The sequence below is a fragment of the Miniopterus natalensis genome, chromosome 1 (assembly GCF_054644295.1).
Source record: "Miniopterus natalensis isolate mMinNat1 chromosome 1, mMinNat1.hap1, whole genome shotgun sequence".
NCBI classification, from domain to species: Eukaryota; Metazoa; Chordata; class Mammalia; order Chiroptera; family Miniopteridae; genus Miniopterus; species Miniopterus natalensis.
This window is the reverse complement of record NC_142081.1, coordinates 97,992,156-98,019,684: the sequence shown is the minus strand read 5'-3', so window position 1 is coordinate 98,019,684 and position 27,529 is coordinate 97,992,156. Positions and strand designations below refer to the sequence as shown.

Below are 27,529 nucleotides of genomic sequence, written 5' to 3'. Positions count from 1 at the left end.
CAGCCCTGGGTATCCAGTGTCCCAGCCTAATCACATTCTGTTGTGACTGCTTCCTTATTAAGGGCAGAAGCCCAGTCTGCCTCCTCATCCCTGTGACCATGTCAGTCACTGACACAGGACCTGGAAGACATTTTTCACAGGCTGCAGTGGGATCAGAGCCTGCCCTCTTTGCCCTCCTCACAGGCAGCCTCGAAGGTGGGTTCCAGCTCCCTGGCCCTGCCCCTGGCTTCATGTGTGTTTGGGGCTGAGTTCGGCTGTGGGATCATGGAGGGAGAGTTGGTCTTCACTAATTGCTCAGACATTTTTTGAGGCCCTACTGATCTTGATCTGTGGAGTGGCCACATTTGCCTCACCCTTTTAGCCCCAGCCCCACAATGAACCCCACACCCTCACCCACACAGCCCCCCAGCTCCACCAGTCCTAGCAGGGAAAGGGACACTTCCTCCCACTCCCCGCTACCCTCCCCCTCTTCATTCTCCATCTTCTTCCATCAGGACCATTCCCCCACCTCCACACCTTAATTCACATTGCGTTCCCATCTTCCTTAAATCTCTCCTGCTCCCCAAGTCCTACCCATTCTTGAGGGCTCAGAATAAGTCCTACTCCTAAAGCCAATGCCCACACGGCTCAGAGGTGGCATCATAGGGTCCCTAGTCTCTCCACCACCCAAAGAGATGCTGCTAAGGGGAGGGTCTTCTCTGCCCCAACCCAGGGGAGCCCAGCCCAGCATGTGACCAGAATACCCCACCTCACCCAAGCCCCATAAACCCCATGTGGGCAGTTTTCCCCACATGGCCCTCCCCTACGGAGGACTATTTCTCAAAGATGAGTAAATTACAGGGAGTACACTAACTTCTTTTATGATATCTAAAGGCATACCAACTACAAAAGTATCAGGTTCTCAAGTGTGGACAGCTCGGTGTGGGGCCTGGTGTGAGCTATGACTTTGTTGTCAGTGAGGAGCCCACGGACTTCCTCCTAGGCTGCTGGAGCTTGAGGCTGTCCCAGCTTGAATTACCAACCGAGGTCAGCAGGAGGCTTCAGTAGGGCCCTGGAGACTGGCAGTAGGGCCATCATGCGGAGGGACCTGGATGTAGCTTTTCTGGTTCCACTGGCCCCTGGACCAAGGGCCTAAACTATCGATTGCTTTCTTCAGCCCTTGGCTTCCCAAGGCCAAGGGGGCAGACTAGAGCCCTCCTAAGGCTCACAGAGTAGACAGACCTCCATTCAACCACAGTGACCTCCAGCCTTGGGGGCTGGTCACTGGGATCCTGATCCTGGAACCTGCTGGCAGAGCTGGTGCTAAGCAGAGGGCTACCATGGCTGGGGTGATGCTGGGAGAGCCAGGCAAGGGATGGGTTGGGAAGAGGAGAAGCACGTGCACAGACGGGGACATGTGCTTTGGCATTCCCCACCCTCAGGGCTGGGGGCCATTGGGCGGGGCGCCTGACAAGGCCCTCTTCCGGAAGGCCTGGAGTGCTGGGTTGCGCAGTAGTGTGTAGGCCAGACCCCAGCGAGCCTTGCCTTGGCGGGCTCTGGGCCCTGTTTCCTTGGCCACAGGGTCCTTGGTGTGCAGCAACTGCATCCCTGAGAGGGGGAGACCTTCTGTGAGTAACTCAGCAAATCCAGCCAAGCCACCTCCCCAACCCCATCCCCCCAACCCCACCCCTGACCTTAGCATGCACACAGTCTGAAAATCCCCTATGTGTGTGGAGGAGGCTGGTGAGACTGGAGTTCCAGGTGTCAAGAGAGGTGTGGAGCTGAGAGGAGTATTTGTAAAGGCTCAGGATGTCATCCTGAGGGTGGCAGACAGAAGAGGGGAGGCTGAGCTCTGTGAAGGGGACTGGAGACAGGGCTGGGGCATGGGTCTGGAGCCAGCTTAGTGTCCCCCTCCCTACTACACACTTCCCAGACAGTACAGAAGGAAAGGGGGAGGACATACTGCCTGAGAGGAAGAGGTGGGGGGTGGCCCAGGATGGGGGGATGACAGAGCTCCTTACGAGATGCCTGTCTCATTCTGTGTGAAAGGATGGATATGTGCATGCCTGTGGAGTCTGAGAGAAAGTGTGTGTGTGTGCACATGTGCATGCACATGATGGGAAAAATTACCAAAATGGATCAGGAAAATTCTCACTTCCTCTCTCCCACAGGCAGCCCAGGGACAGAAGGAATGAGCATTTTCCTGGCACTCCCTCAGTGGTGCATGCTGGGGAGGGCTGAGTCCCTCCTTCTTGGGAGAAGCTATGGGTGGGCTCAACTCTCCCACCCCCAATGGGAAGGCACACCTTCTTCTTCTGCGCCTAGTCTGAGGCCATCCTGGGGGACCAGGCGAGGCTGGGCCTTCTGCGTTCCCAGGAGCAGGGCACAGAAGGCTATCATGGCTGGATGCGACTGGCTGACCTCAATCTTCAGGAAGTTGCAGTACATGTAGTAGCCTGGGGGGGGGGGGGGGGGGATGGCAGCGCTCAGGGAGGAGGGAACAGACAGTCCCTAACACACACACACACACACACACACACACACACACACACACACACAGAGGCACCCTGCATACTCTGCATGCAAGAACGTAGACACCCGAGCACATGGCACATGCAGTGCACATGGGGCCACTGCACACACTGACATGGCAGTCCCAGACACCCTCCGTGAACAGATTTGAAAGCAGGCCCAGTCAGGGCAGACCCTTCTTTATTGCTTGGGCAGCCTGAGCAACCCCCACTCTGGCCCCTGCCCTGTGACCTTACCAGGGTCAAGAGTGGCAGCTCTAGGTGGCAGCAGGCTGAGGTCCATCTGGCCGAGGTGGATGGCATTGTAGAGGGCAGAGAGCACCACTCTCCAGGTGGCCACCATGGCGCCCACCAGCACGTTGATGGGGAAGAGAAGGAAGGTGGCTGCGTAGAGTGCACAGCTAGGGTGGGGGAGAAGACAGTCTGAGTCAAGTCCCCCCCCACAGCCGCTTCCTCAGGGTTAGGGGCTAGATGAGGTCAGACCTAAATGACCATAGCTGCTGTGTATTTATTAGTACCTATTATTTATTGAGTACACCTAGTATGCACTCCATCCTGTGTTGGGCCAACTCTCAACCCAGCTGGCCCTCCCTACCTCCCTGGGAGACAGGCCATGTTACTCCATCCTATAGAAGGGAAACTGAGGCCCAAAGAAATTGGGTGACTTAGCTAAAGCTGCCTAGCTAGTCATTGATAGAGCTAGGGTTTAAGTCCATTCCACCTGGATCTTTCTATGACCCCAGACCTCTGGGTCCCTTGTCTACTGACTCTGAGTCTCTTCTGGAGGTCAAGGTCCACTCACAGCCTTGCCATCTAACAGGGAAATAATGTTTCTGTTAACCTTCCTGCAAAGAGGGAGGCACGTGGTGTGGAGGGCACAGAGGATCCAGGGGAGAGCAGTGCTGATCCCCAAAGCAGGAAAGATTCATGGAGTGACTCTGGCCCCGTGACAGAGGTGTGTGGAGTAGGCTGGGCCACTTCCCCCTTCCTCTGTGGGGCAGGCAAACTCTGTTTACTACCCACTGGGCTCCCTGAGAGAGAAAGGGGAGAGATGGCAGTGGAGGGAGAAGGGCACAGCCAGAGACACCAAAGGAGAAGAGGCTAAGGGCCTGAAAGAGCCATAAGCCCAGGAGCTGCCTCACCGGTTGGTCAGCTCTGGCCATCCATGGTGAGTCTTCAGAAAGACCCAGTGGGCTGCCATGTTCTGCAGTGTCACAGCCAGGGCCAAGGTCAGCCAGAAGGGCCTGCAGGTGGGGTAGGAGGATGTGACTGTTAGTGGCCCTCTGGGAAAGGGTCTCAGAGCCCTCAGCCCCTTGCCTCTCTCACCACAAGGACGCCAACGATTGAAGGAGCAGAAGGTTCCTGCCATGGAGCATGGGCATAAACACCAGGAAGGCCAGGGCCATGGTCCCCAGGAAGAAGATGATCTGCTGCAGCAGGAGTGCTGCCAGGATGAGGAGGGAACAAACATCAGCCTCTGCAGGACCTAGACCACCCCTGACACTCCCAGGAACCCAAAGGCTTTGGAATCGGGCAAACCTGGTTTCAGATCCCTGCTCTACTGCCTAGCTGTGCCACCTTAAGCAAGTTACTTTGCATCTCTGAGCTTTTTTTCTTCTGTAAAATGAGAATAGTGGCCCCTGCCACACAGAGCTGTTGTGAGGGCCCAATGAGATTATATCTGTGGCAACTCTTTGAAAACCAATAGGTGATTTGTAAATGTTATTTTCCCCCAATTGCTCCTGAGTCCTTGGGGACAAGACTGCATTTTAAATTAATGTTTGCATTCCTATTGGCCAGAGTCCTGAACATGGTAGGTGTTCCACAGTTGTCTAATGAAAGAGCTGGCTAATTGTTTATGTGAGATCATGTGTACAAGAGGACTTGGGCCTTAGCTGGTTTTTCTCAGTGGTTAGAACATCAGCTCATGAACTGAAGGGTCTCAGGTTCAATTCTGGCCGAGGGCATGTACCTCGGTTGCAGGCTCGATCCCCGGCTCCAGTCGGGGCAAGTGCAGGAGGCAACCAATCGATGTGTCTCTCTCACTTCAATGTCTCTCCTTTCTCTCTCTCTCTCTCTCTCCCCCCCCCCCCACCCCTGTCCCTTTCCACTCTCTCTGAAAAGCAATGGAAAAAATATCCTCGGCTGAGGATTGGGGAAAAAAAAAAGGAGGACTTGGGAGGCACAGAGTCTACCAAGATGATCAAGTCTACTCCTTGATCACCCTTCTGCCCTCCTCTTGGGGGTAGGGTGAGAGCTGAAAGAACCAGCAGGGAGAAAAGTCTGGCCCTGGCTTCGGCAACACTGACCCAGCCCACTGCGTTTCAGAGGGCTTTATTCACTACAGTGCCCAAGGGAGACTCAGAAAGTTAGGAGCTGGGAGGGTACTGGGAGTTAGTCTAGTCCTACTCCCTCAAGGCAAGACCCTCTTTGCAGTCCCCATGTATGACCATGGAACACTGCTTGCATACCCCTAGTGACATGGATCTCATTACCTTCTGAGACAGCCCATCGTGGCATAGCCCTCCCTCATACAAGCACAAATGTGCCTCCTTGAGCTTTCCACCTTCCAGCCCTGGATCCACCCCCTGCGTAAACAACTGGTGATACCCAGGGACCATGCTCATGTTAGGGACATCCTTTCCCCAAGTTCCTGTGTCCCCCAGCCCCACCTGAGTGAGCTTCCTGAGTGCAGGGAAGGCCAGGCAGGTCCTTCTTTTTACTCTTGCCCCAGAACTTGCCCAAACTCAGGCAGACCCCAGGGGCGGTCAGGAACTGCTTAGCACTCTCCCCTTCCTCACTGGGGTCAGTGTCTGGGGCTGGCCAAGGCCCAGTAGGGTGGACTAGAGGTGCTCACCAAGGCAGGTAAAAGCAGTCTGGTAGGCGCTGAAGTTCATCCAACAGAATATGGCCTGGCAAGAGGGGTGGGGGCCCTGAGGTAGGGGGCCAAGGTCCAGGGCAGCCCCTCGGTGTAGAGCTCGCAGGTTGGCCCTGGGATGGGGGTGAAAAGACAGGGATCTCAGGAAGCACATACACTCCCTAAATTCTTCCTCGAGGCCAGCTGCTGGCTGAACTCTCAGTCTAATTTCAACTGATGGACAAGGAAGCCCAGGGCCGCAGGAACCCAGTGGAGGCTACTAATCTAGCCTGGGAGGCCAGGGAGGGCTGCCTAAAGGAGGTGAGGTCTGAATAGAGCCTTAAAGGATGAATAAGAGTAAGCTGGTGGGTGGGAATCTAGGGAGACAAGTTCAGGCAGAAGGCTCAACGTGCGCCAGGTCAGAAAAGTGAGAAGCAACAGAAAAGATGGAAAGTGACTCGCAGCTTGGCCTCCAGGGTGGGAGGCAAGGTTCCTCGTCTATGGCCATGGAACCCTGCATACGTACCCCTAGTGACATGGATCTCATTACCTCTTGAGACAACCCATCATGGCATAGCCCTCCTTCACACAAGCAGGAATGTGCCTGAACATAGTCCCTCAAAGCAGAAGCTTGAGGACCTTGAACGCCAGCCTAAGTAGGGCTAACCCTGTGAGGAAAGATTCCTGGGCAGGACCTCTGAGGCCTGATGATTGTCCAGGGTATAGGAATTAGTTCTCTGACATTGCTAAGGGCCTGGACCACCCCTCCCACCCAACTAGAACCTTCTATCCCTCTCTGCTTGCATTTCCTCAGTGCTCCTTTTCATTCACCATGAACAGGCAAGCTGAGCAGCCTGACATTCAATGTCCCATAACAATCTCTCCAGTGCCCCAATGCCAGTCAGACCATCTCCTTACCGGCACTCACAAGATTCAGGCTCACCCAGCTACTGTGCCGTTGCTCACAAAGTTCTGCTGCCCTTCCTCCCTCAGCTCCTTCCTCTTCTCCCATTCCCGGGGGCCTCCTCTATCAAATCCAGCCCACCCAGGTGGCCCCCTCTCAGAAGGCAAACTCCACACTCCAGCCCCTACTCAGTCATGCCCTAGATCATTCATAGACAGTTACCCACCCAGACTGAACCACCCACCTTCTCTGCCCAGCACAGAGCAGCTGGGCTCAGTGACAACCTGGGCCTGCGGAGACCCTCCCTCCCTCTGGCCCGAGGGCTTTCCCCACAGGCCCTTCTGAGTCAGGGGTCTTGTAGGCTCATAAGACTGATCTCCTCCCCACATCTACATTGAGGATCAGAGCTCAACACTAACCTGTGTGTCACCAGTGAGCGAATCAGCACGAGGAAGGTGAGTGAGCAGGACAGGACCAAGGCTGAGATGTAGCAAACTAGAGGGTGAAGAGGGAGCAAAGTGGGAGATGAGGCCTGGAGGGTCTCCTGGGAGCCTCCATGTTATTACCGGGGTAAGCCTAGGGGTACCCCTGCCCCACACCCCACAGCGAGCAGAAGCTTTTTGCCATATTCCCTGTTCTCAGACGCAGTATAAGTTTACAACCGCAGCTGGCCTATAGTGCCAGGTGGCATAGGTGGCCGAGATGGGGAGAGGCCACCTCTGAGTCTGCAAACTTGGCCCTCACCCAGGTCTTGCTTCATCCATTCCTATATGACCCGCAGTGAGAGACTCCACCCAACCTAGCATCTGCCTCCAGCTCCACTGCTCCCTGATCGTGTGGCCTTCAGGGGTCATTTCATCTCCCAGCCTCAGCTTGCTCATGCCGGGCTCACTGCTGTGCTGCCCACTCGCAGCATGATGTGAGCCATGAAGCCCCATCCAGCCTGCGTCAGTGGCCTCTGTTCAGTCCATGAGGATGTGAGTTCACTTCAGTATGGCCTGAGTCCATCAGAATGAGGGGAGGTGACCACTGCTGCACATCTCTACCCCATCTCCCTGCCCACCCCGGCCATGAGCACAGATCATGAGTTTTCTGTCTCGCCAGCAGCTGGGAGAGAATGCACAGTGCATTGTGAGCAAGCCTGGCATTTAAGCATAGCAGGGATGAAGGCTGCACCGCTTCCACCTCACATCCACATCCAGCCCCACAGGAAAGGCATGGAAGACATGGAACCAAGGAAGAAGCTGAGACTCGGAGAGAGTGTCCGACCCAGCAGCCACGCTCTAGGATGTGATAGAACCAGACATGTAGCCATTTCCAAGCAGACCCAGAAAGAGCCCAGGGTGCCTGCACCATGATCTCCTCAGCCAGCCCTGGGAAGTGTTCCTGGTTCCCACCAAAGCAGAGCTGGCGGGGTGGGGCAGGGTGCAAATGCACATGAAAAAGACAAGCACTAGTTACACATAACTACAGGTGCTGTAGAAGTGGGCTGAGCACTGGCAGCATGTTAGGATCACCTAGAGGTGTTAAAATCCCCTAGCCCAGGCTGCACCCCTAACCAATTAAATCAGAAGTTCTGGGTGTGGGACCCAGGCCTTAGCTTTTCTAAAAACAGCCCTGGTGATTCTGACATGCAGCCAGCATTGAGAACCACTGTACTGGGGGCTTTCAGAAAACAGAGCCTTAAAGGTTTATTTCAATCAGCAATTGATTGAAATCAATCAACCAATTGACCTGTATAGAGTGCCTGCTGCAGTGGTTCTCAAACAAATGAAGGCTCACATCAGAATCACCAGGGCTCCATCCTCAGGTTTTCTGAAGTCAGGCCTGGGGCTTGAGCCTTGGGATTTTTAAAGTTACCAGGTGATTCTTAGGTGAACAGCTGTTTCAGAAACCTGAGCCTCCTTGCCTCTCCTGGGCTCACTCCTCCAGGTGCAGGAGGTGGCACTTTTCTTAAAAGTGAAGCTAGGAGAAAGCTCAGAGCATGCAGTTTTGCCCTGTTCCATCTGCCCTTCAGGAGCCAGTTCTGCACCAGCAATGGTACATTCAGACTGTTTCTGCCAGGAGGTGAGGAGCCTGCTTGCTGAACCTTCCCAGGGCCCCAGGTCCGGGCTTTGATCTCCATCTACCTCCTGCTCTACCTCTTTTCTATTGCTTCTAAACTTGGGTCCCTCCTAATCCTGATACCCGTAAGATCTTCCTGCGCTTTGCTTCCTCTAGGACACTGCACCTCTGGGACCTGTTTGGTGGATCCATCTGTATTCCCCACCAGATCCAGAGCCTCAAAGACAAGGTTACCTTTGTCACTTCAGCACCATTTTGAAGATAGGGAATTTGAGATCCAGAGAAGTGTCTTACCCAAGTTCATACAGCTAGTAGTGATATTGCAGAAATTCTAATTTAGTCTGCCTGACTCACAGTGTGAACAATGACAGGTTTACTAGCCAGGTACTGAGGAGGTGGGGGTGGCAGCCCTAAAACAAGCTCTCAGAACTCAGATGGCATTAGCTCCTTAGGCTAACAACAGACCAAAGGGTCCAAAGCCCAGATCTTATCTCAATTCCATTCTGGCTTGCTGACTGCTTTGGACATATTTCTAACGCCCCAGGCCTTAGTTTTCCTCATCTGCAAGCTAGGAGAGTAAATACTGCTGTTTGTCCCTGCATCTGAGAAGATCCAAAGTGGAAACCTCTGGGCTTGGAAACTGCAGCATGTGATTATAAACACCAGGTGTACTGAGCCGAAGCAGCATGCTTTGTCCTGGTCATGTCACTTCCTGCCTCTGATCCTTGATTTCCTGCTCTGAGCTATGGCATCAATGATGTTAACCTAACAGGGCTGCTGTGAGGCCTGTGCTTGGATGTGGACTGATGTAAGCCATGTCTACTCCTGCCTGTGGCTCAGATTGTAGCCTACTTGGAAAATCTCCTTGGAGATGTCATTTACACCCACCCAGAATTGTCACCTATCTAGCTCATGGGCCTCAGCGGCAATTCCTGGGCAGCCTCCAGTATGGGAGGAGAATCACTCAGGAAATTGATGGGAGTGGTGTCAGGGAAGGAAGCAGCACTGTATGCACCTCTGCCCACCCCCGCCTGCCCCTCCTCTCTCAGCATGCCTGGTCTGTGGATGAGGATACTCATGGTCAGGAACAGCCGCACAGCAGTCACACCTCTACCTGCAATACTTGCAGCCTGAGCTCCAACCATCACCTTACCCCTCAGGAGCCAGGGTACCCATACCAGCCAGGAGCTGCCAAGTCAGCAGGGAGTGCAGGGCCCATGACTCCTGGCCACCAGGCTTTGGTCTCAAGGTGGTGGAGAGAGTCCCAGCAGAGGCATCAGGAGACTGAGTTTTTTTCTTGGTTCCACTTCTGCCTGACTATACAACCTCAGGTGAGTCCTTCCCCATTGGTAAGTGGGGACACTTTTCAGTCCCTTCCACAGGGCTGTTGGGGAGGGTCTGGGAGGTGGGGGAGGCAGGTAACAGAGCTAAAGGATAAAGGAGGCATCTGAAGGGGAGGCTGGTATGGTTCCCCAGCCTGGGGTCACATTGCCAAGGGAGAGAAGGAGAAAAGAGGTGGCCCAGGAGGATAGGGAGTGGGGAGGAGAAAGCATCTGCTCTGCCCAACCCCACCCACCCGCCGTGAGAACGAACTTAAAATTTGGTGCTCCTTCAGTCCCCACAGCTCCACCTCCTCTCTTCTTCCCCACCCTCAGCAAAGGCCCCCGAGGCTATCCCTTCAGCTCACACACACCATGGCCTTCCCCATCTAGGCAAAGCCACTGGGGGTGAGGGTGGGAGACACCACACAAGTTGATGAGGGGTTACTGAGATGACCCCTTCAGGTCTCAGAGATTTGGGACTGGAAGCTCCAAGCCCCCATCCTCCAATTTGGAGATGAGGCTTTTGAGACCCAAAGAGGGGAAGGAATGTGCCCAAGGGCACGCACCTCAGATATCCCACCCAGCTCACATCCCACCCAGCTCACAACCCCCCCCCCACCCTGCTGCAGGCCCTCAGGGGCCCTCTGGGACCTCACCTTCCAGAGCCCACAGGTGGGACTTCACCAGCTCCACCACCTCCTGCCTGTCTTCTGAGAGCACAATCCCAAAACCAGCCAGCAGGTAGGAGACATCCATGGTGATCCCCGCCCTCACCTTCTGGATGGTGGGTACCACACCCACCAGCAGCAGCAGGGCCACCTGGAAGAGGCCCAGAATGAGAGCGGCAGGGTCTGGCTGTGTGGAACCAGTCACTCCCATTCCAGAAAAAGTGTTTTCTGAGTCACAGGGTGAGACTCAAGGGCAAGTACCCTGGCTGCATGGCCATTCTTGGCACTCAGCAGTGTTCTGAACTGCCCCCAAGAGCAGCGTCCTCATGCCTGCAACCAGCATGTTACAAACAGATCCAGTTTTAGCTAACAGGCCACGGGTGTGCTTTCAGGCAGCACAACTGTACATCTACACCTATCTGTCCATCTATTAGTCATCTATCTAAAACTTCAGAATATAAAATTTCCAATTTTTCCAAGTTGGAGAAAGCAAAGTGTCCTGTAAATGAGCAGAGGCACCGAAGCCGAACAGGCCTAGATTCAGACATTGGCTGCCCTGAGATATTAGCTGTATGAACTTGGCCAAGTCAAATTCACCTCTCTAAGCCTCAATTCCTCCCATCTGTAAAATGGAGAAAAATCATACCTACCTTCTAAGATTTTGGCTTGTTTGTTTGGGGGGGGGGGGGTTAGGATTGGTGGGAATTTATCAAAAACGTGTTATTTCACTAAGTCTTCCCAAATTCCCAAAGAGGAAGGTAATTTCCTCCATCTTTAGCTGTGCTAATGGGTTTAAGGATGTTGACTAACTTGTGCAAGGTCACACAGTAGGTAAATAATGAAGCTAGGATTTAAACCCTTGTTTATGTGACTCCAAAACTCATGCTCTGACTCTATGTGAGCCCAACAAGAGTTAACACCTCCTCCCTCTGAATAGGCCAGTGTTCCCAAGATATTAGAAGCAGCTGGACAGGATTGTGGGCCACGCTTTCGGAGAGCAGGATCTGAGCCATCCAGGCTTGGGAGTCTGGAGGCAAATGGCACTGCAGAGGCAGAACATACCTGGTAGATGGCAGTCCCTGTCAGGGTGGCTGAAAGCACGAGTGTCAGTGGGAGTCGGAATCCTGCAGTCCCCAAAAAGAGGGGCATGGTGAGCCTAGCACCACCCAGGCCCAGGAGTTCCCACACCTTCCCAGGGGCCCAGGAAAAGGGCCGAGGTTCATAGGACTCTGGACCACCAAGGCCAGGCCAGGCCAGGGGCTTCCTCTGTCCCAAGTTGCGGGTTGTTCTTCCTGATGACAGAGTTGTGGGGGTGACAGGAGCTGACCTCCCACCATGGCTCCTTTGTGCACAGGAAGGGGGAGGCCACCTGTCACTCAGGATCTCAGCCCCCCACTCCATACCTTGCTGTGGAATGTAGACATAGTGTCTGAAGCAGATCCAGGCCTGGGACAGGAAGCCATACTTGGATGTGTGGCAGCTGCAGAAATACCCAGGACATGGGGGAGACTCAGGGGAAGCCCCTGCCCTGAGCCCCCGAATTTGGTTCATTCCTCATCTCTGCCTCACCAGCCTGCCCAGTGCCAGCCTCCCAAATAAGCCTGCCTAGCCAGTCCTGCCCACTGGCCCAGAGGGTATGCCTAGAACCTCACCTGTTTCTCAGCTTCTTCAGGGAAAGGAGGGTCCTCAGATATTCCTCAGCATAGCTGCTCTGCAGCCTCTGTGGGGAGAGACAGATGAGACCCGCCTCAAGCCGTCCCTGGGACCCTGGCTCAGGGTACCACAGTGGGTACCCAGGAGGTGCTCCATAAAAACCTCTTGGTTGTGGTAGAGTGCAGGGAAGGGCCAACCTGTGGGATGAGGCCCATGTCGCCCAACACTGCCCTTTCTTCCTCCCCAAATACAAAATTAATTGGTCTCCTATCTAAGAACACTCAGTGCTGGGAAGTTCTTCCTAAGGTCTATCTCCAACCTTCTCATCATTGTTTCCCTCTTGGCCTCCTGGTCTCTGCTAACTGAGAATGGGCAAAGGGAGCCTAGGTCCCATGGGCACATCCCTGATCAGGACACAGGATGGGGCCATTCCAGGTCAGATGCCCCAGGCTTCTCCTTCTACTCAAGGGAGATCACAAGGGTGACAGGATTTGTCTAAGCCACATTCCAGGCCTTAAGCTGACTGTTGAGTGGCAGAGACCCATGGGAACAGGGTCCCTGCCCCCCTTATTAGAATATAGGCCATTGTCACCTGTTGCCATAGCAACCCTGGGATCCAGGACAGGTGTGAGTCAGCTCAAAGCTTGACTGTGTCCTTTGAGGCTTAAACCTCTTTGATTAAGGGCCAAAGAGGATTTTCTTTCTCCCAAGTCTCCTCAAGAGGAAAGGCATGCAATAAGGGGAGAGGCGAGGCAGAGAAGATGCCTGGAAGAGGAGAGGGCGTTCTGGGAGGCAGAGCTGTGCTTGGTGCACTGTGTATCCTGGGGAGCTGCTCCCCTCTTCTGAGCCAGCTGTAAGAATGAGGGGACAACAGGCTTCCCTAGAGTATAAAGAGCGACAAATCTCAGAGTAGTGACAAATCTCAGAACTCTGCTGCTGCTATATGAAAACCAAACCCAGCCAGGTGAGCCCACGGGGACCCAGGGTGGCCCCTGAGAACCTGAGCCCAATCTGGCCTCTGCTCCCCTCATCCTCCATTTCTCCTTGGGGACCTCACTCCTTCTTGGGCTTCAGCCCCAGCCCCTGTCCTGAGCTCCAGGCCATGGTCCAGCTGCCCACCAGACCCTTAAGATCCAGACTCTCACGCATGGTCCCCTGAACTGCTTTCATCCAGGGTTCCATGTGTGAGCAACTGGAACCACCACCTACCTGCTCTCTGTCCTAGATGCCATCCTTGAAGCCTTTCCTTCACCTTTCCCAGCTCAAGGATAACCAGCCTTTTGCCTCTGTGTCCTCAGCCTTTCTCAAGGGCTTCTGTGAGCAATACCCTCTTCCTCCTCTCTCACCAGGAAGAGTACTTGACCCCGCCTCCACCTGCGCTCCTGTGCACTTGGATGAGCCCCTGTTGCACTTTTCACCTTGCTGTAAACATGTGCTGCGCAACCATCTTCCCCAGCATACTGGGAGCTCCTGGGTGTCAGGCACCCAGCTCTGAGTCAGCTCTGAGGGCACAGCCCCAAGCCCCTGGCCCGGTGCTTGATAGGTGTGTAGAAGTCTTCTTAATAAGACTACCATATCTTGTAAGACTTCTCTCTTGACACGATGTGCCCATCCATCTACCCAAAACTTCAGAAATATTTAATGTTTATTATGTGCTAAGACCTGCTGTGTGCTGCAAATTAGGCATGAACCAAACAGACCCAACCCATCTCTGCCCCTTTACTCATGCTCTTTCCTGTGCCTGCAATGCCTTCTCCTTATTCTCTCCCCACTCCAGATCCTGTCTGTCCTTCAGGCCCCTTCTCAAGTCTACCTCCTCCAGGAAGCCCTCCCCTTTACCTGACATTAGCCAACTGAGAATTGATTCATTATGTGATTCTGCCCTGAGTGCTTCCTGGATCATGTTAGCCTCTGCAGAGCTCCTAGCGGAGACAAGGCTCCTGACCTGTCTCATGTCTCCATTTGGACCCCAGTGGTTCAGAACCAGAGCTATGACTTACTGTCTCTGGCCAAGTTCTCCTTTGTTGAGTCCCTACTGTGCACATAGCTCGGTGCCCTGGGTACCCTGGGTGCTATTCCAGGGCCTGGTCTAGCCTTTGCCTGGGGAGAGAGGGCTAATCAGTTACTTGGCAACTCAGCAAACCTTTTCTGAGACCTGCTACTTGCTGGGTCCTCCGCCAAGCATCACCACATATAGGGGACCAACAGACAGGGGAGCCCAGCCCCTTTACCTCCGAGCCTGCTCCTGTCCTGTGGCTGAAGCTTCTCACTAGCTGCACCGGGTACCAAAGGCTCAGGAATCCAAGGCCCAAAAGGAGAGGCATAGAGGCCAACAGGGAGTAGTACCTGTAGATCTGGATGGACAGACACACACCAGACACATGTACTTTCTGCCTTCCCACCCACAACTGAAGGCCAGGATCCATTTCCCTTCCAACCTCACCCAGGACTCTGAGGGTAGTCTGAGTGCCATGGGAAGGCTTCTGGTTCTATTACCACCACCCACCCCCAACCAGGGCAGGGTACTCAGAACAGTCACTCCCACTTCACCTCTCAGGCCCTGCAAAGATGCCTGCTCCTTCCCCAGGCTCTTGGACGCCACGGCCCTTGGAGGAGCCTTTCAAAAGGAGGAGGTTATGTAACCCTCTCCTCCCCACCCAGGGGGCTACAGTGGGGCCTGAAACAGAGACATCCACTTTCTGTGTTCCTACATTCCTGGCACGTTGGACACAGGTCCCTGAAAAGTAGACAAAGGCCTAATTTTGTCTATGCACAGTTTGCAACCTGGTCATCAGGGAGGTACATGCCCCACGTCCTAGCACTGAGGTCTTTGTCCCTGAAGTCTCGGGGCTGGGCCCCTCATATATTCATATATAAGCTAGTCAATGCCTTTTTATGGAGAGCTTAGTATGTACCAGGTTCTGGGGAGTGAAAGAGACCAATCAAGTCCTTGCTCTCAGAGAAACTGGCTAATCTCCACCTCTACCCTGAGGGATTGGCAATATCGACTCCACTTACAGGGGAGCAACTGAGTCTCAGAAGGTGACATGGTTTCCTCAAAGCACTTAGCACCACATGGCATCATTTTTGTGCATTTGTTTGTTTGTTTATTATGTCTCCCCTTCTGAAATAGCAGTTCTTGTGATGCCAGGGACCTTGTGTGCCTTGTTCACAGCTATATTCTAGTGTCTGGAAATGTCCCTGGTATAGACTATGTGCTTCAAATATGTTTGTTAAATAAATGAATGGATGAGTGAATGAGTGTGTGAAGCTGGATTCAAACATGGGTTGTCCAACTCCTAATCCTACAGCTCCACCCTTTGAGCTCTAAACTGGGCAGCTTCATATCTTCAGCCAACAGCAAGTGAACTGGTAAGGTTTTGGAATTCTCTTTTTAGCCCTCTGACACCATCCCCCTCCTCAGTGCTTGCCATCCTCCATCTGTCTTCACTCCCACTCCAGCCTGGCCAACAGAAGGCTAGGGGATCAACAATGGGGGGATTTCGGGCTTCCTTTTCCATTTCCTCTCCCCCTGTCTCCTCCCTACCCCCTCCAGACTAGAAGCCCCTGAGGGCTGGCCCAGTGCCTTGTCCTATAGAGGGGCTGCGTAGAACAGCATGTTTTAACAAAGTGGAATCCTGTCTACAGTGGAAGGTGGCAGGAAAGCCCAGCATACAAACAGAGATGAAAGGAGCCATGCTGGTGCAAGCAGCTCCTCCAAGCCCTCTGTCCCAAGCCATCATGAATCAGTGGTTACCTTGGGCACCTGGGGACACTCTGCCCTCTGCCAGACCTGGACCCCAAAATGAGCCCAGGACAGTGCGCTGCCGAGCAGGTGTGAAGCTTCATGCCTGACTGTGGCACAGGCAGCCAAGGAGTAGTAGAAGGCAGGGTAATAGAGCAGAGCCAGCATCTTCCAGGGTCCTAGAAAGCAAGATGGACAGAGAGAAAATGATGAAGGGGCAGGTGTGGGTTGAATCCAGTCCACCCAGGCCTTTCTCATGCCTCCATCTTCCAAGTCCCTCAGCTGGTTCAGCAGGCAAGAGCCCTGTGTTCAAATCCAGACTCTGACTAGTATCAGCTCTGTGATCTTGAGCCAGTTACCTGTTGGAGCCTCAGTTTCCCCATCTGTAAAATGGAAATAATAGTACTAAATTAGCAAAGACAAAATAAGAAAGTCTACATACAGTGCTCAGCATGGTGTCTAAGTTAGTACTAAATATACAAGCTACTACTTTATTATTGTCTCCTTCTCTGACCCTCAGCATCCTTCACTATAGAGTGGGGCTAATATCCACATTTTGTGGAGTCACTGTGAGGGTCGGATGATCTAAGGAGGTCATGTCACAGGACAGAGGCCCCTCTGGATGGCAGCTGTACTTGTTACCATCACCTCCTTGAGCTTAGCTCAATTCTCCTGGACCCCTCCCTGTGCCCCACCCACCCTCTTTCATTTTCACAGGGGGCTGGGCTGTCTGGGGGACTCAGACTGCACCTATGAACAAGAGAGTTCCCTCCCTCCTGGGGGTGGGGTTTGCATAAGAACAGAGGAAGCAAAGAGGGCAGTATTGACCCAATGGCTGGGACCCACAAAGGGAGGCTTCAGGCATTGTGGAGGGACAGTGGCAAGAGTAAGAGGACAGTGTCTTCTTGGCAAGGGCTCATGATTGAAGTGGGGAGCAACTTGGTTCACTATAGAAGAACCCTGACCTGATGGTCCAGATTCCCACCCCAACCCATCCCATCAATCCAGGCCCAGGCCTCAGCTGCACTGGGTACCTCGGCTGGATGGTGAAGCCAGGGTGAGGAAGGGCAGCGGGGCCTCAGCCAGGAGCAGCAGACATAAGGAGCTGAAGAGGACCATGAAGATAGCAACGGGCACAGTCCAGGGCCCATCCACAGTCAAGAAATCCACTGGGCTGGTGCAGGGGCAGGCACAGAACAGGAGGGAGTTGCTCAGGCTCTGTACTCACATTACCTCAGGCCATGTTCCACAAACGGGAAGTAGAGTCACTCCCACTTTCCAGCCCACTTTCCAAACAGGAAAAAGGCAGCCCTTCATCCATTCACTCCACAAACACCTTCTATGCACCAAGCTCTGGGACCGGTGGCAAAGTGACTTGGGAACATCCCCTCCAACACAACAACATCACACACACACACACACACACACACACACACACACACACACACACGTCTGAGCACAGCTCCCTCCACCCACCCTGGACAATCCAGGAAACAGCTGCCTCCACACTAATTGCTCTGTCTGGGCTGGCAGACCTTCAGAGAGCTCAGAGAGTCACAACATCCTTGCACAATGGCCAACGCCCTGGCCCGAGTGTGGCTTTGGGGCAGAGGGCATACAGAGGACATAGCTGTCCCACGTGTCACTTCTCTGGGCTCAGGGCAGGCCAGAAAGACCCTCTTTCAATGGTCCATCTTGCTCTCATGCCCGAACAGTTCCATCCTGCTTCACTATCCCAAATCCTTCCCCAGTCAGAGCAGAAACCCTAGTTCCCCACAACACCAGAATTTAGGACCCACCTTGGTGTGCAACCCTAGCTTGAGATGCAAGGTCACCTACACTGGGGCTCCACCTCCCCCAACTCTTTGGTCTCTTCCACACAAGCCTGACCAGTCCTGTCTCCTCAGGGTAATCTCTTGAGGGTCATTCCTCTCCCATGCTCTGGGCTTGCAGCACTGAAGAGTCAGGGGGAGAAAGTCCCTCAGAAATCTGCCTTTAGCATCAGGGTCCAGGAGAAATCCTCAGGGGAAACTAGGGTCACAATGGTGTGGAGTGGTCATGGCCTGTCCAGACCATGAACGACCTGATGAAGTATGTCTTGGAGCTGGACCCTGTTGGGTTCATGGCTTCTTGGGGTTTGGAACAGTAGCAGGTAAACCTGAGTGGGTTCCTTCCCCTCCCTTTAGTGGTCCTGACCAAACCTGGAGATCTGGGTAGGGATGGGAAGAGCCCCAGGCTGAGAGAAAAGGGAGTTTTCTGAGGCCAGATCTGGCTTCTAGGTACATAACATCCCCAGCTGGGCCCCCTGAGTAGGGGTGCCCAGGCTATGGCACCAACCTGGGCAGCCCGGACCTGCTGTGTCCACAGTGGGGCCAGAGCTGGCGTCGCCTCACCAGCAGGGCCAGCAGCAGCAACACAAGAATCTGAAAGGAGAGCACAGTGGAGGGCTTGGGGTGCCCGAGCTTTCCCTGATGAGCTAATCTGAGGGTTTGGCCTCAGTCACCAGGAAACCCCCTTACTCCCTTGTGCACATTCATGTGGCATCTTGGGGACTGGCCAAGAGGTGACAAAAATCCGAGAGGTTGAACTTGGTCCTGCATCCTGGTTTGCATTCCCACCCTGTGAGAACCCCCTCCCACATTTGGGCCACCAGGTGCCCCCTTCATCAGCCCCAGCATGGAACACAAGTCACCTTAGGCAGGCTGGCAGCAGGTTGCAAGCCAGTTTGGACTTAGGTTAGACTCACCGAAAGCGCAGCCAAGCAGGTATGGAGGAGGCCAGGTGACACACTGGGGTGGCAGGAGGGCACTACCCTGCAGATCAAGTGAAGACTGGGTCATGCCTGGGTAGGGACCCCCAGGCATGCCACCAGGACTGGGGTTTCAGGCCATCTACACTGGGGCTCCACCTTCTCAACTCTCTGATCTCTCTTACACAAACCTGCCCAGTTCCACCTGCTCAGGGTCATTCCAGGGCTCTCATGCTTCTATGGTGTGCCAAGTCTGAGATTCCAAGGTTAAAGGAGACCAGGAGCTCCCGGGGGGAGATTAGGGAGAAACAGATTGGGCCAGCTGGGCTAAACCTCTCTTCTTTCTCACCCAGATCCTTCCTATCCTTCAAGGCCCACTTGATTACTTCCCCCTCCTCCAGGAAGCCTTCCTGGTTGCTCCAGGCTTCACAGGCCTCTTTTCAGAACTGTGGCTGCGCATACTGCCTAATTCAAACAATCAAGTGTTTGGTCCTACGATTTGCCCTCCGTTTACTGGTATCTGAGTTTGGTCTGTGTCTGACTGGAATGATCTTCCATGGTCCTTCAGGATTTATGTCTCTTCCCATTTCCCTTTCATTAAGGGCTTTCACGTACAGCTGGGCAGTTTGCACACTGCACAAGGATGCTCAGCCAAGGGAATGAATGTGGTCTGAAATCCAGGCCACACTGCTCATCAAGCACTGTACCTATTAGTTGCATTCATCTAAATGGGGGTCCCTGTTTCTAATTACCACAAGGGCTCTCTATGGCCTGGCAGAGGGCCTGCTCTCTCCATAGCTGAATACAGAGGTAGGATCATGGTGGAGATGAAGAGATCAATGGGCACAACAAAGGCTTCTACTTCCCCAACTGGGTCATGGCAAAGAAAGGGGTAAGAGCCCTGAGCTCAGAGCTGGAACTGGACTTAAGAGAGCAGACAGGACTGGGTCCCTGAGGAGGAGGCTTCTGAGTCTGCCCAGCTAGAGGCCGGGAGGACACCGGTGAGGGCAAGGCCAGCAAGATGCTGAAGCTGGGCCTTCCCTGCTCAGGAGGCTCACCCAACCACCTGGGCACCCTCCTGCTGTGTGAAAAAGAGGACCCCCAAGGCCTTGTCAGCAGGGTGAGCTTAGAGCCCTATGACTCCTCTGGAATAGCCCAGTCTCCCCAGACCTTGCTTTCTCTCAGAAAATCCCAGAGCGTGAGAAGTAGAAAAGAACCTAGTCACTGGGTTTGTCATTGGGGTGGAGAGACAGAATAAGTCTTGTTTTATGCAATTTCTTGGCCAGGGCAGAGCTGATCTCTTCCCAAAAGCAGAACTGTACTCATGGGTAGGGCATGTGTCATGTAGGGAATCAGGTTTCTGCTGTCTGAGCTCAGGCCTTACACTCCCCATTTCCAACTCTGAGGCCCCTTACCCCAGCATGTGGGGTGGGGGTTTGGGTGAGAGAGGACACCTCTCAGCCCCAAGAGCTCAGAGCCACCTTTCTAGGCCCTCTCAGTGTGCATCTACTCATCATACTGGGTCCTACTCAAATTTGTCCCCCATACTAGCTAACCAAGGCAGGGGCTCATAAAACTGTCCTTGGAAGGCCCTGGCCATTTTCCCACTTACCTCAAACCAAATGCCCACCAACCACTATGGATCCTCTCTAGGCCCTATCTTGGGGAACCCCTGGCCCTTTTTGTACCATCTGGGTTCCCCATCCACCTCTTAGCTCAGTTTGGCTGAGGCTCACAGACCCTCAAATGATTGAGGTCTGAGCAACAGAGATTTGGCTGATGGCTCATGGGCCCGTGTTTTGTGCTGTGAGACAGACAGAATGGGACAGACGCAGAGAACACCACCTCAGGGAGGGTGGGGAGCTTGATCCTGGAAGAGGCACAAGCAGATGCTAAAGGATGCAGAGGAGGGAGAGAACTTCGGGTAAGGTGTCAGAGGCAGTGGTAATTTGCTCTAATTTTGAAAGATGGTTAGCATCTCTTTAGGCAAAGAAGGGGAAAGGGAGCTCTGTGGAGAGGGAAGAGCACAGAGAAGCAGAGTAACAGGCAGTGGGTAGTGTGGCTGGAGCTAGGTAAGGTTTCCAGCTTGATTGTAGCCCAGAGGGCAGGCTGAGGGCAGGTTCTAACAGGCATGGGAGGGAACCACTAAGGGTGTTTAAGCAGGGCAGTGTTCTGGATTTCAGGAGTTTTTGGGTTTTTTTAAATCCTCACCTGAGAGTATGGGGAGTGGGGGTGTTGTTTATGTTTGGTTGTTTTGTTTTATTGATTTTAGAGAGTGAGGAAGGAAGAGAGAGAGAGAAACATCGATCGGTTGCCTACCATACGTGTCCCGACCGGGGATCGAACCCACAACCTAGGTATGTGCCCTGACCAAAATGGAACCCACAACCCTTTGGTGTATGGATGATGCTCCAACCAACAGAGCCACCAGGCCATGGCCATTTTAGGAGATTTCTGTTGTTAGACTTGAATATAAATAACAGCAATAACTAGTACTTATTAAGCATTGACTAAGTGCCAGGCACTGTTTGTTCCATGGATTAACTCATTTATTACCCAAGAGGTGTGTGCTGTTAGTATTCCCCTTGTGTAGACAAGAAGGCCAAGTCTCAAAAAGGCTAAGTGTCTTGCCCAAATCACACAGCTAGTAAAGTGGCAGAGTCAGGATGTGAATTGAGATTGCTTGGCTCCAGCACTGCATCTGACTGAGACGTGAGAAGTTAAGTTGAACCATATGAAACTGCCATTTCTTTACATCAGAAACAGTCAAGTACCAGCATTTTCAAATGGTTCGGCACATCTAGTCGCTGGGGAGTGGAAAGGCAGGCTATCTCAGAGGCATTTAGAAGGGAGAATACACACACCTTGACATGGAAGAGCAGAAGGAGGCAAGTTTCTGGAATGACCAGGGTTTAGGCCTTATTTCAAGACAAGGAGTGAGCATGGGAGTCAAATGTAGCCCAAGGAGCTGAGGCTTGGTCTTAGACACTGAGGGACAGAGGCCAGACTGAAGTGTGGTGAGGGCAATGAGACAGAGGAAGAACCAGACAACTATTTCTAGAATTCAACTCTGAGTGGGAGCCTCAAAGGGCCCCATCCAGAGGGGAGGGCAGAACACATCTCTGTGGGTGAGAGGGAAAGGCTGACTGCTCTGGGTGAAGGTCTGGGGGGTGAGGTCCCAGTAGCCCTGGAGCCCTGCTTCCTGGCTTCCCCCACCCACAGGAGAAGAGCCTGCAGATGACCCTGGCCTGGGCCACACTTAGGGAGTCTGTGAGGGAAGCCTCCGATTCCACCTTCCAGGCAGCCCATTGAAGCCGTGGGAGGTGAGTGACATCTTTGGCAGCTGCAACAGGCATATTTGTGTCTCCAGGCTCTGGCTGGGATGCTCAGTATTGATGACGGGTAGATAGCACACAGGCACATGTCAAGCTGGGCACATAATAGGGGATCGAAGGGTCAGCTCAGCCCACATAGATCAATCCCTCGCCCATGGAAGACCCCAGATGATGCATCCCATCCCATGTGACTCACCCCTCCACCCCCCACCCCGACCTCTTCTACCAGGTCCCTGCACCATAGGGGCACATGGATAAGTGTGAGCAGGAGACTGAGTTCATCCCAGGCATTGTCAGCAGTGCCTGCCAACCCCAACTCCCAAGCCTGCTGGGGCACACAGAGGCACAGAAGGCGGCCACTGTCAGAGCTCCTCAAAGCTTTGGTGCCCCATCTCCCTGGGGTGTCTGACTCACATAGGGTGAGGTGAGCCCAAGTTCACCCTGTGGGATTCCCCTGGGCTACCTGCTTCATGCTTCCACCTTTGAGGGGGTGGTGGAGAGGAGGCAGGCAGTTTGACTTGGCTTGGCTAAGTAAATAGGTTCTTCTCTGCAGTGGGAGGAGGGAGCTCTACATTCTAGATGCCACCCACATTTGAAGCCGTATTCCCGACCCCCCAGTCCCTACCACACACCAACTTTATTGTAGGGCCATATACTCCAGCCACAGAGCTGGCCCCAGGCGCCTGGCCTCAGTCAATGACCAGATCCTGAGGCACCTAAGGTCACAGCTTCATATTAGGGCCTTAACCCAGGTCAGGGTCTGTGTCTTCTTGGGGCTCCTGGGCCCTTCCCCATTCTGCTGCTCTTCCCACTCTATACATATGCAGCAGGGTCAGCCAGAGAAGGAAAGTTGGGGCACAGTCTTGCTGACAGCAAGGTTGCTTTTCCTGTGGTCAGAGCCCAGAGTCCTGCAAACAGCTCCTTCCCCCAGGCTGGGGTGGGCCTCTGTTCCTGCCTGGTAACTCAAGTCTGGCCAGGCCACAGCCTCAGCCCCCGAGGAAGCATAATACAAGCATTTCTCCTCCAGTTTCTTGTTGATGAAGAACAGATGTGCACACATCTGGCACAGCAACCCCTAGCTTCACCTTTCCAGTTCCCCCAACCCTCAGATAGAGCAAGGAGGTGGGGGATGGGGCCAGGGCCAGAACAACAAGGGGACAACTGGGCTCTGGGCCCTCACAGGTGAAGTATCCTTGCAGCATGTGGGGGCACAAGGAGGCCCAGCTCCCCTACAAGGGTGCCCAGACTAAACAAAGATAGAAATGGTCTGGGAAAAGGCAGCTGTGGCCTGACACCTCAGGGCACACTGGGCTGCGCTGAGGCAGCCTCCCTCCCCTGGCTGACCCCAGCACTCCTGCTGAAAGGAACAGGGCCTCCTCATCTTCACAGATTCTGAGGCCAGCCAAAGAAAACAGGGTGGCCTGTTTCCTCAAGGACTTCCCCACCAGGCTTTCTTCTTTGGTTCTCTACCTCCCCCTCCCCCGAGCCTGTCCAGAAAACCTGATGCTAACACCACACCCAGATGGTCACCGCAGGGCCCAGTAACCCCTCTGAGGCAGGCCCAACTCCTCTCAACCACTCACCCAGCACTCTCCATTCTGGCTACAAGCCAGAGTTACCATTCTAAGGATGGGGTCCAGGAATCTATTTTGAACACACCTCACAGGTGCTTTTTAGGTGATTAGGCTGGCCAGGTCCCCACCTCAGGTATCTTAACACATGGGCAAGGGCTGTTCTCATGTAACTGATGAGGAAACTGAAGCCCAGAGAGGCTGTGCTTTGCCAAGGGTCACACAGCAAATGAGTGGCAGAGCCCATTTTAGCAGTCCTTGCACAAGTCTTCCCCAACCTCCCATCAGTAATCTCTGCCACACCTCAGTCTGCTGGCCACAAAGCCAGGGGTTCCACTTACCCCTCAGGCTGGAGCTCCTGGCCACCCTCAGGCTCATCGATGTACCAGCTTCCGTAGGAATAGTCCTCTGTGGCCCCAGGGGAGGTCTGGTTCCCTGCTGCTCTGGACATTCTCTGGCTCTTCTCCTCTGGCCCCCAGACAAGAGGAAAAATGCCACTATAGATGTGAAAAGAGGCTTAGGGGGAAAAAGAAAGAAACTCAAACAAAGAAACGTTTCTCTTTAATCCCAAAGGTTACTTTCTTGCTTTTAGCTCTCTGGTAAAAGCCAGTCTGGGAGTGAGGGCCTGGGTGGCTGGCACAGGAGGAGGGGAAAGGACTTCTCTTGTCCTTTCTTGTCGCCTCCCGCCCAGTCTTGCCTCGAGCTGCAGGAGGTAGCTATCCCCTTGAGAGTAGTGCTCTCTTGGGGTCCTTGAGCTCTTGTCTATCTGTCTGACTGACCATCAGCAGGCTTTTGCTCAAAGGGCCATTTTTAAAGAAGTTTTGTCCAATCCAAGCTGCCCAAAAAGACCCCCTTTCCTTCCCTTCCTCAAACCCATCCAGACCAATCCACAGACACAGGCTCAAGGAAGGGCCAAGGAGGAAGGAGTTGCAGAGATGAAAGAGTGGGCGGGCTGCTGGGCGGGCTCAGCACGTCTGCTGGACCCTCCCAGCTGGACTCCTGGCCCCTCCTGCTCTTGGGGTTCAGCCCAATCCTCCTTTGTGTTCAGGCTCTCTCTAGACCACCTCTTTGGGCCTCAGTGGTAGGAACACACCACAGTCCTAACAAAGACACCTCCCCCCCAGGGAAGAGGCCCCATCTCCACTGGCTCCCAGCCTCAAGGGGTGTGGCCAGGAGGAACCTGCACCTGACTTCAAACACAAGTACTTGCCTTCCGCGCCTGCCCCAAAGCTCCCACACCTTTGCCCACCACATCTGTAGTGTCCCATGCTCACACAAGTCCAGTCTGGCAATCTGGCATTTTAGCAACCCAAGGAGACAGATTGGGCTAGTAGGATGGAGGCAGGGAGGGAGCCTGTTCCTTCCTTCTCTCTGGTTTCCATGAAAGAGGCAACATGGTCTCACTGATAAAACATTTTTGTTTTTCCAACTTGATTTCACAAGGAGATAACTCACCCCCCACAAGATGAAGATTAGACCTTTAAACATGAACCAGACCCATGGGTAGGCAAGAACTCCACCTGCTTCCTGCTCCTTCCAAGGAGTGGGGTGAGGGCAAGGAAGACAGGGCCTGGGCAGAGGGTTGGGGTACCTCTCTACCCTGCCTCCCCTGAGAAGCTGCCCCCCATACCCACCAGCTCCTTTCCCCCTCGTTCAAGCAGGGGGTGGGGGTAGGGTGGGGGGCAAGATGTAGAGGAAAGCAGAGAGCAGTTCTCAAGCCTCTACTCTTGGGTGGGGGTCAGGACCCCTGAAACTTTGAGGACCTCTGTCCTTCCAGTATCCCACGGGAGCCTGGGCCCTGGCCCTACCCAGCTTAGGCATTTGTTCAACAAGCTTTTTTTAAAAAAGACATTTATCCACTTAGATTTTTAACATAAATTCATTGAACACTTACTAAGTGCCAGCACTGTTCTGGGCCCTGGGATGTGAGCTTTTACAGTTCAGGGGAAACAAATGGAGTAAGTAAACCGACCTCAAGTGTCTGAGGGTCATAAAGCCCTGACATGCCCCAAGAGAAACTGAATTTGGTCCCAGAGAAAGGAGGGGGAAGTTCCTGAAGGAAGTGACCTTTGAGTGAAGATCTGAGGGCAGGGAAATAAGCTGAGTGGATGGTGGAGGGTTAGGAAGAATATTCCCAATAGAGGGAACAGCACAAGTGAAGACTCAGAGGGGACAGGGCTTGAAATCTTAAAGGCTCCCATCCAAATTCAGTAGGCAGACCCATGAGGACTTCCAGGATGAGGGCCTGAGTGCTCTGTTGGCCTTGGTTCCTCCCCCTCCTGCCTAAATGACCCCACTTCCAGGAAGATGGGTCTGACCATCCTTCCGCAATCCACAGAAATGTTAGCATCTGCTGACTCACAGCTAAACCTGAACTTTATTTCATGCAATGTAGGAGCCCACAGGATTTTGGCTGAATGCTGTCTTCCAGGCCTGCTGTGAGCTCCTGAGGGCACAGCTCTGCCTCTTCTCCTCCTCCCTCCTTCCCCCATGCACAGCCCTTGGGCCATAGGGGCTTTATAACTGGGTTCTGGCAACTATCACTTCTCCAACGGTCTGTCCCGTTCAGGATACCTTTGTGACCTGGTTTCTCAAGCTGGGCTTTCCAGAGTCTGCCATTCTCTTCACTGCTCATGGGCTCAGACTCATAGTTCAGGGAACAACCACTCCTATTTGATTTCCTCCCCCTGATTTTTGGCAGCCTTTTTAAAAATTAATATACCTACTGGTTTCTGGGAGCAAAAGCAACAGAATTACTAAACAGGGTTTGCTGGGAAACTTCTGTAGAGGAGTCTGTTTTTATTGTAGAGAACCAGGTCACTTTGAGAAGGGTTATAAAGATCTGAAATGGGATTTAAAAAGAGAAAAGAAACGGAAAATAGCATAAGGTTCCTCTGAGGACTGTAAGAGGGCGTTTTCCCTTCTCCTTACTAATAGTTTTGGAGAGATTAAAATTACCATAAAAAGGGGACATTACATTGTAGATGCTGGGGCTACTTTATCTGTTCTTAACCACACTCAACTAAGTTTTAGTCTCCCTCAGAGTAAAGCTGTGCAAATGGTAGGGATATCTAATCAACCAATGACTTGTTTTTTTCTTTGTTTTTTAATTTATTGTCGACAGTATTACAGATGTCCCCCATTTTTCCTTCCTTTGCTCCTCTCCACCCAGCCCCTGCCCCACCTCAGGCCTTCCCCAAACTATTGACTGTGTTCATCAGCTATGTCTATATGCATGTATGTTCCTTGGTTAATCTCTTCCTGTCCCCTCCACTCCCATCCCCTCTGAGAACTGTCATTCTGTTCCATGCATCCATGTCTCTGGACCTATTTTGTTCATCAGTTTATTTTATTCATTAGATTCCACATATAAGTCAGATGATGTGATATTTGTTTTTCTCTAACTGACTTATTTTGTTTAGCATAATACTCTCCAGGTCCATTCATGCTGCCTCAGAGGGTAAGAGCTCCTTTTTTACAGCTGCATAGTATGCCATGGTGTAAGTGTACCATATCTTTTTTATCCACTCATCTACTGATGGGCACTTGGGCTGTTACCAGATCTTAGCTATTGTAAATAATGCTGCTATGAACATAGGGGTGCATATATTCGTTCTGATTGTTGTTTCAGGATTCTTAGGATATATTCCCAGAAGTGAAATTACTGGGTCAAAAGGCAGCTCCATTTTTAATTTTTTGAAGAACTTCCATACTGTTTTCCATAGTGGCTGCACCAGTCTGCATTCCCACCAGCAGTGTACCAGGGTTCCCCTTTCTCCACACCCTCGCCAGCACATGTCTTTGTTTGTTGATTTGTTGATGGCAGCCATTCTGACAGGTGGGAAGTGATACCTCATTGTGGTTTTAATTTGCATCTCTCTGATGATTAGTGACGTTGAACATTTTTTTCATATGTCTCTTGGCTATCTGTATGTCCTCTTTGGAGAAGTGTCTATTCAGGGCCTTTTTCCATTTTTAAATTGGATTGTTGGTCTTCCTGGTGTTGAGTGGTATGAGTTCTTTGCTTATTTTGGAAATTAACCCTTCATCAGATGTATCCTTTGTGAATATGTTCTCCCATACAGTGTTGTTGTTGTTTTTCTTCATTTTGTTGGTGGCTCCTTTTGCTGTGCCAAAGTTTTTAGTTTGAT

General features: G+C 52.9%; 1 protein-coding gene across 2 annotated transcripts; it reads right to left on the bottom strand.

The window, feature by feature from the left end:
- Nucleotides 1-781: 781 nt before the first annotated feature.
- STRA6 (signaling receptor and transporter of retinol STRA6) lies at nt 782-24,443 on the bottom strand. 2 transcript variants are annotated; one of them, XM_087824368.1, is made up of 18 exons: nt 23,720-24,443; nt 18,470-18,536; nt 18,061-18,146; nt 16,758-16,897; nt 16,083-16,106; nt 15,736-15,902; nt 14,210-14,332; nt 11,978-12,045; nt 11,729-11,805; nt 11,388-11,449; nt 10,314-10,476; nt 6,691-6,766; nt 5,368-5,501; nt 3,837-3,954; nt 3,653-3,754; nt 2,748-2,911; nt 2,286-2,435; nt 782-1,587 (listed from the first exon to the last, which is right to left on the bottom strand). In XM_087824368.1, exons 1-18 carry the CDS (start codon nt 23,827-23,829, stop codon nt 1,418-1,420), a joined length of 2,001 nt encoding a protein of 666 aa, XP_087680494.1. In that variant the 5' UTR covers nt 23,830-24,443; the 3' UTR covers nt 782-1,417. The 2 variants fall into 2 exon arrangements, with proteins under 2 accessions (XP_087680494.1, XP_087680488.1); XM_087824362.1 differs by having other exon boundaries at nt 11,388-11,805.
- Between the last annotated feature and the right edge of the window lie 3,086 nt (nt 24,444-27,529).

What these genes read in the sequence shown, in the direction of transcription:
- STRA6 (XM_087824362.1), bottom strand. Translation starts at nt 23,829, where the DNA reads ATGTCCAGAGCAGCAGGGAACCAGACCTCCCCTGGGGCCACAGAGGAC. An exon ending in CCTGCTTGGCTGCGCTTTCG is followed by an intron (nt 18,147 to 18,469) that starts GTGAGTCTAACC and finishes CTCTCCTTTCAG; the next exon opens with ATTCTTGTGTTGCTGCTGCT. An exon ending in CGCTCACTGGTGACACACAG is followed by an intron (nt 5,502 to 6,690) that starts GTTAGTGTTGAG and finishes CCCCCATCCCAG; the next exon opens with GGCCAACCTGCGAGCTCTAC.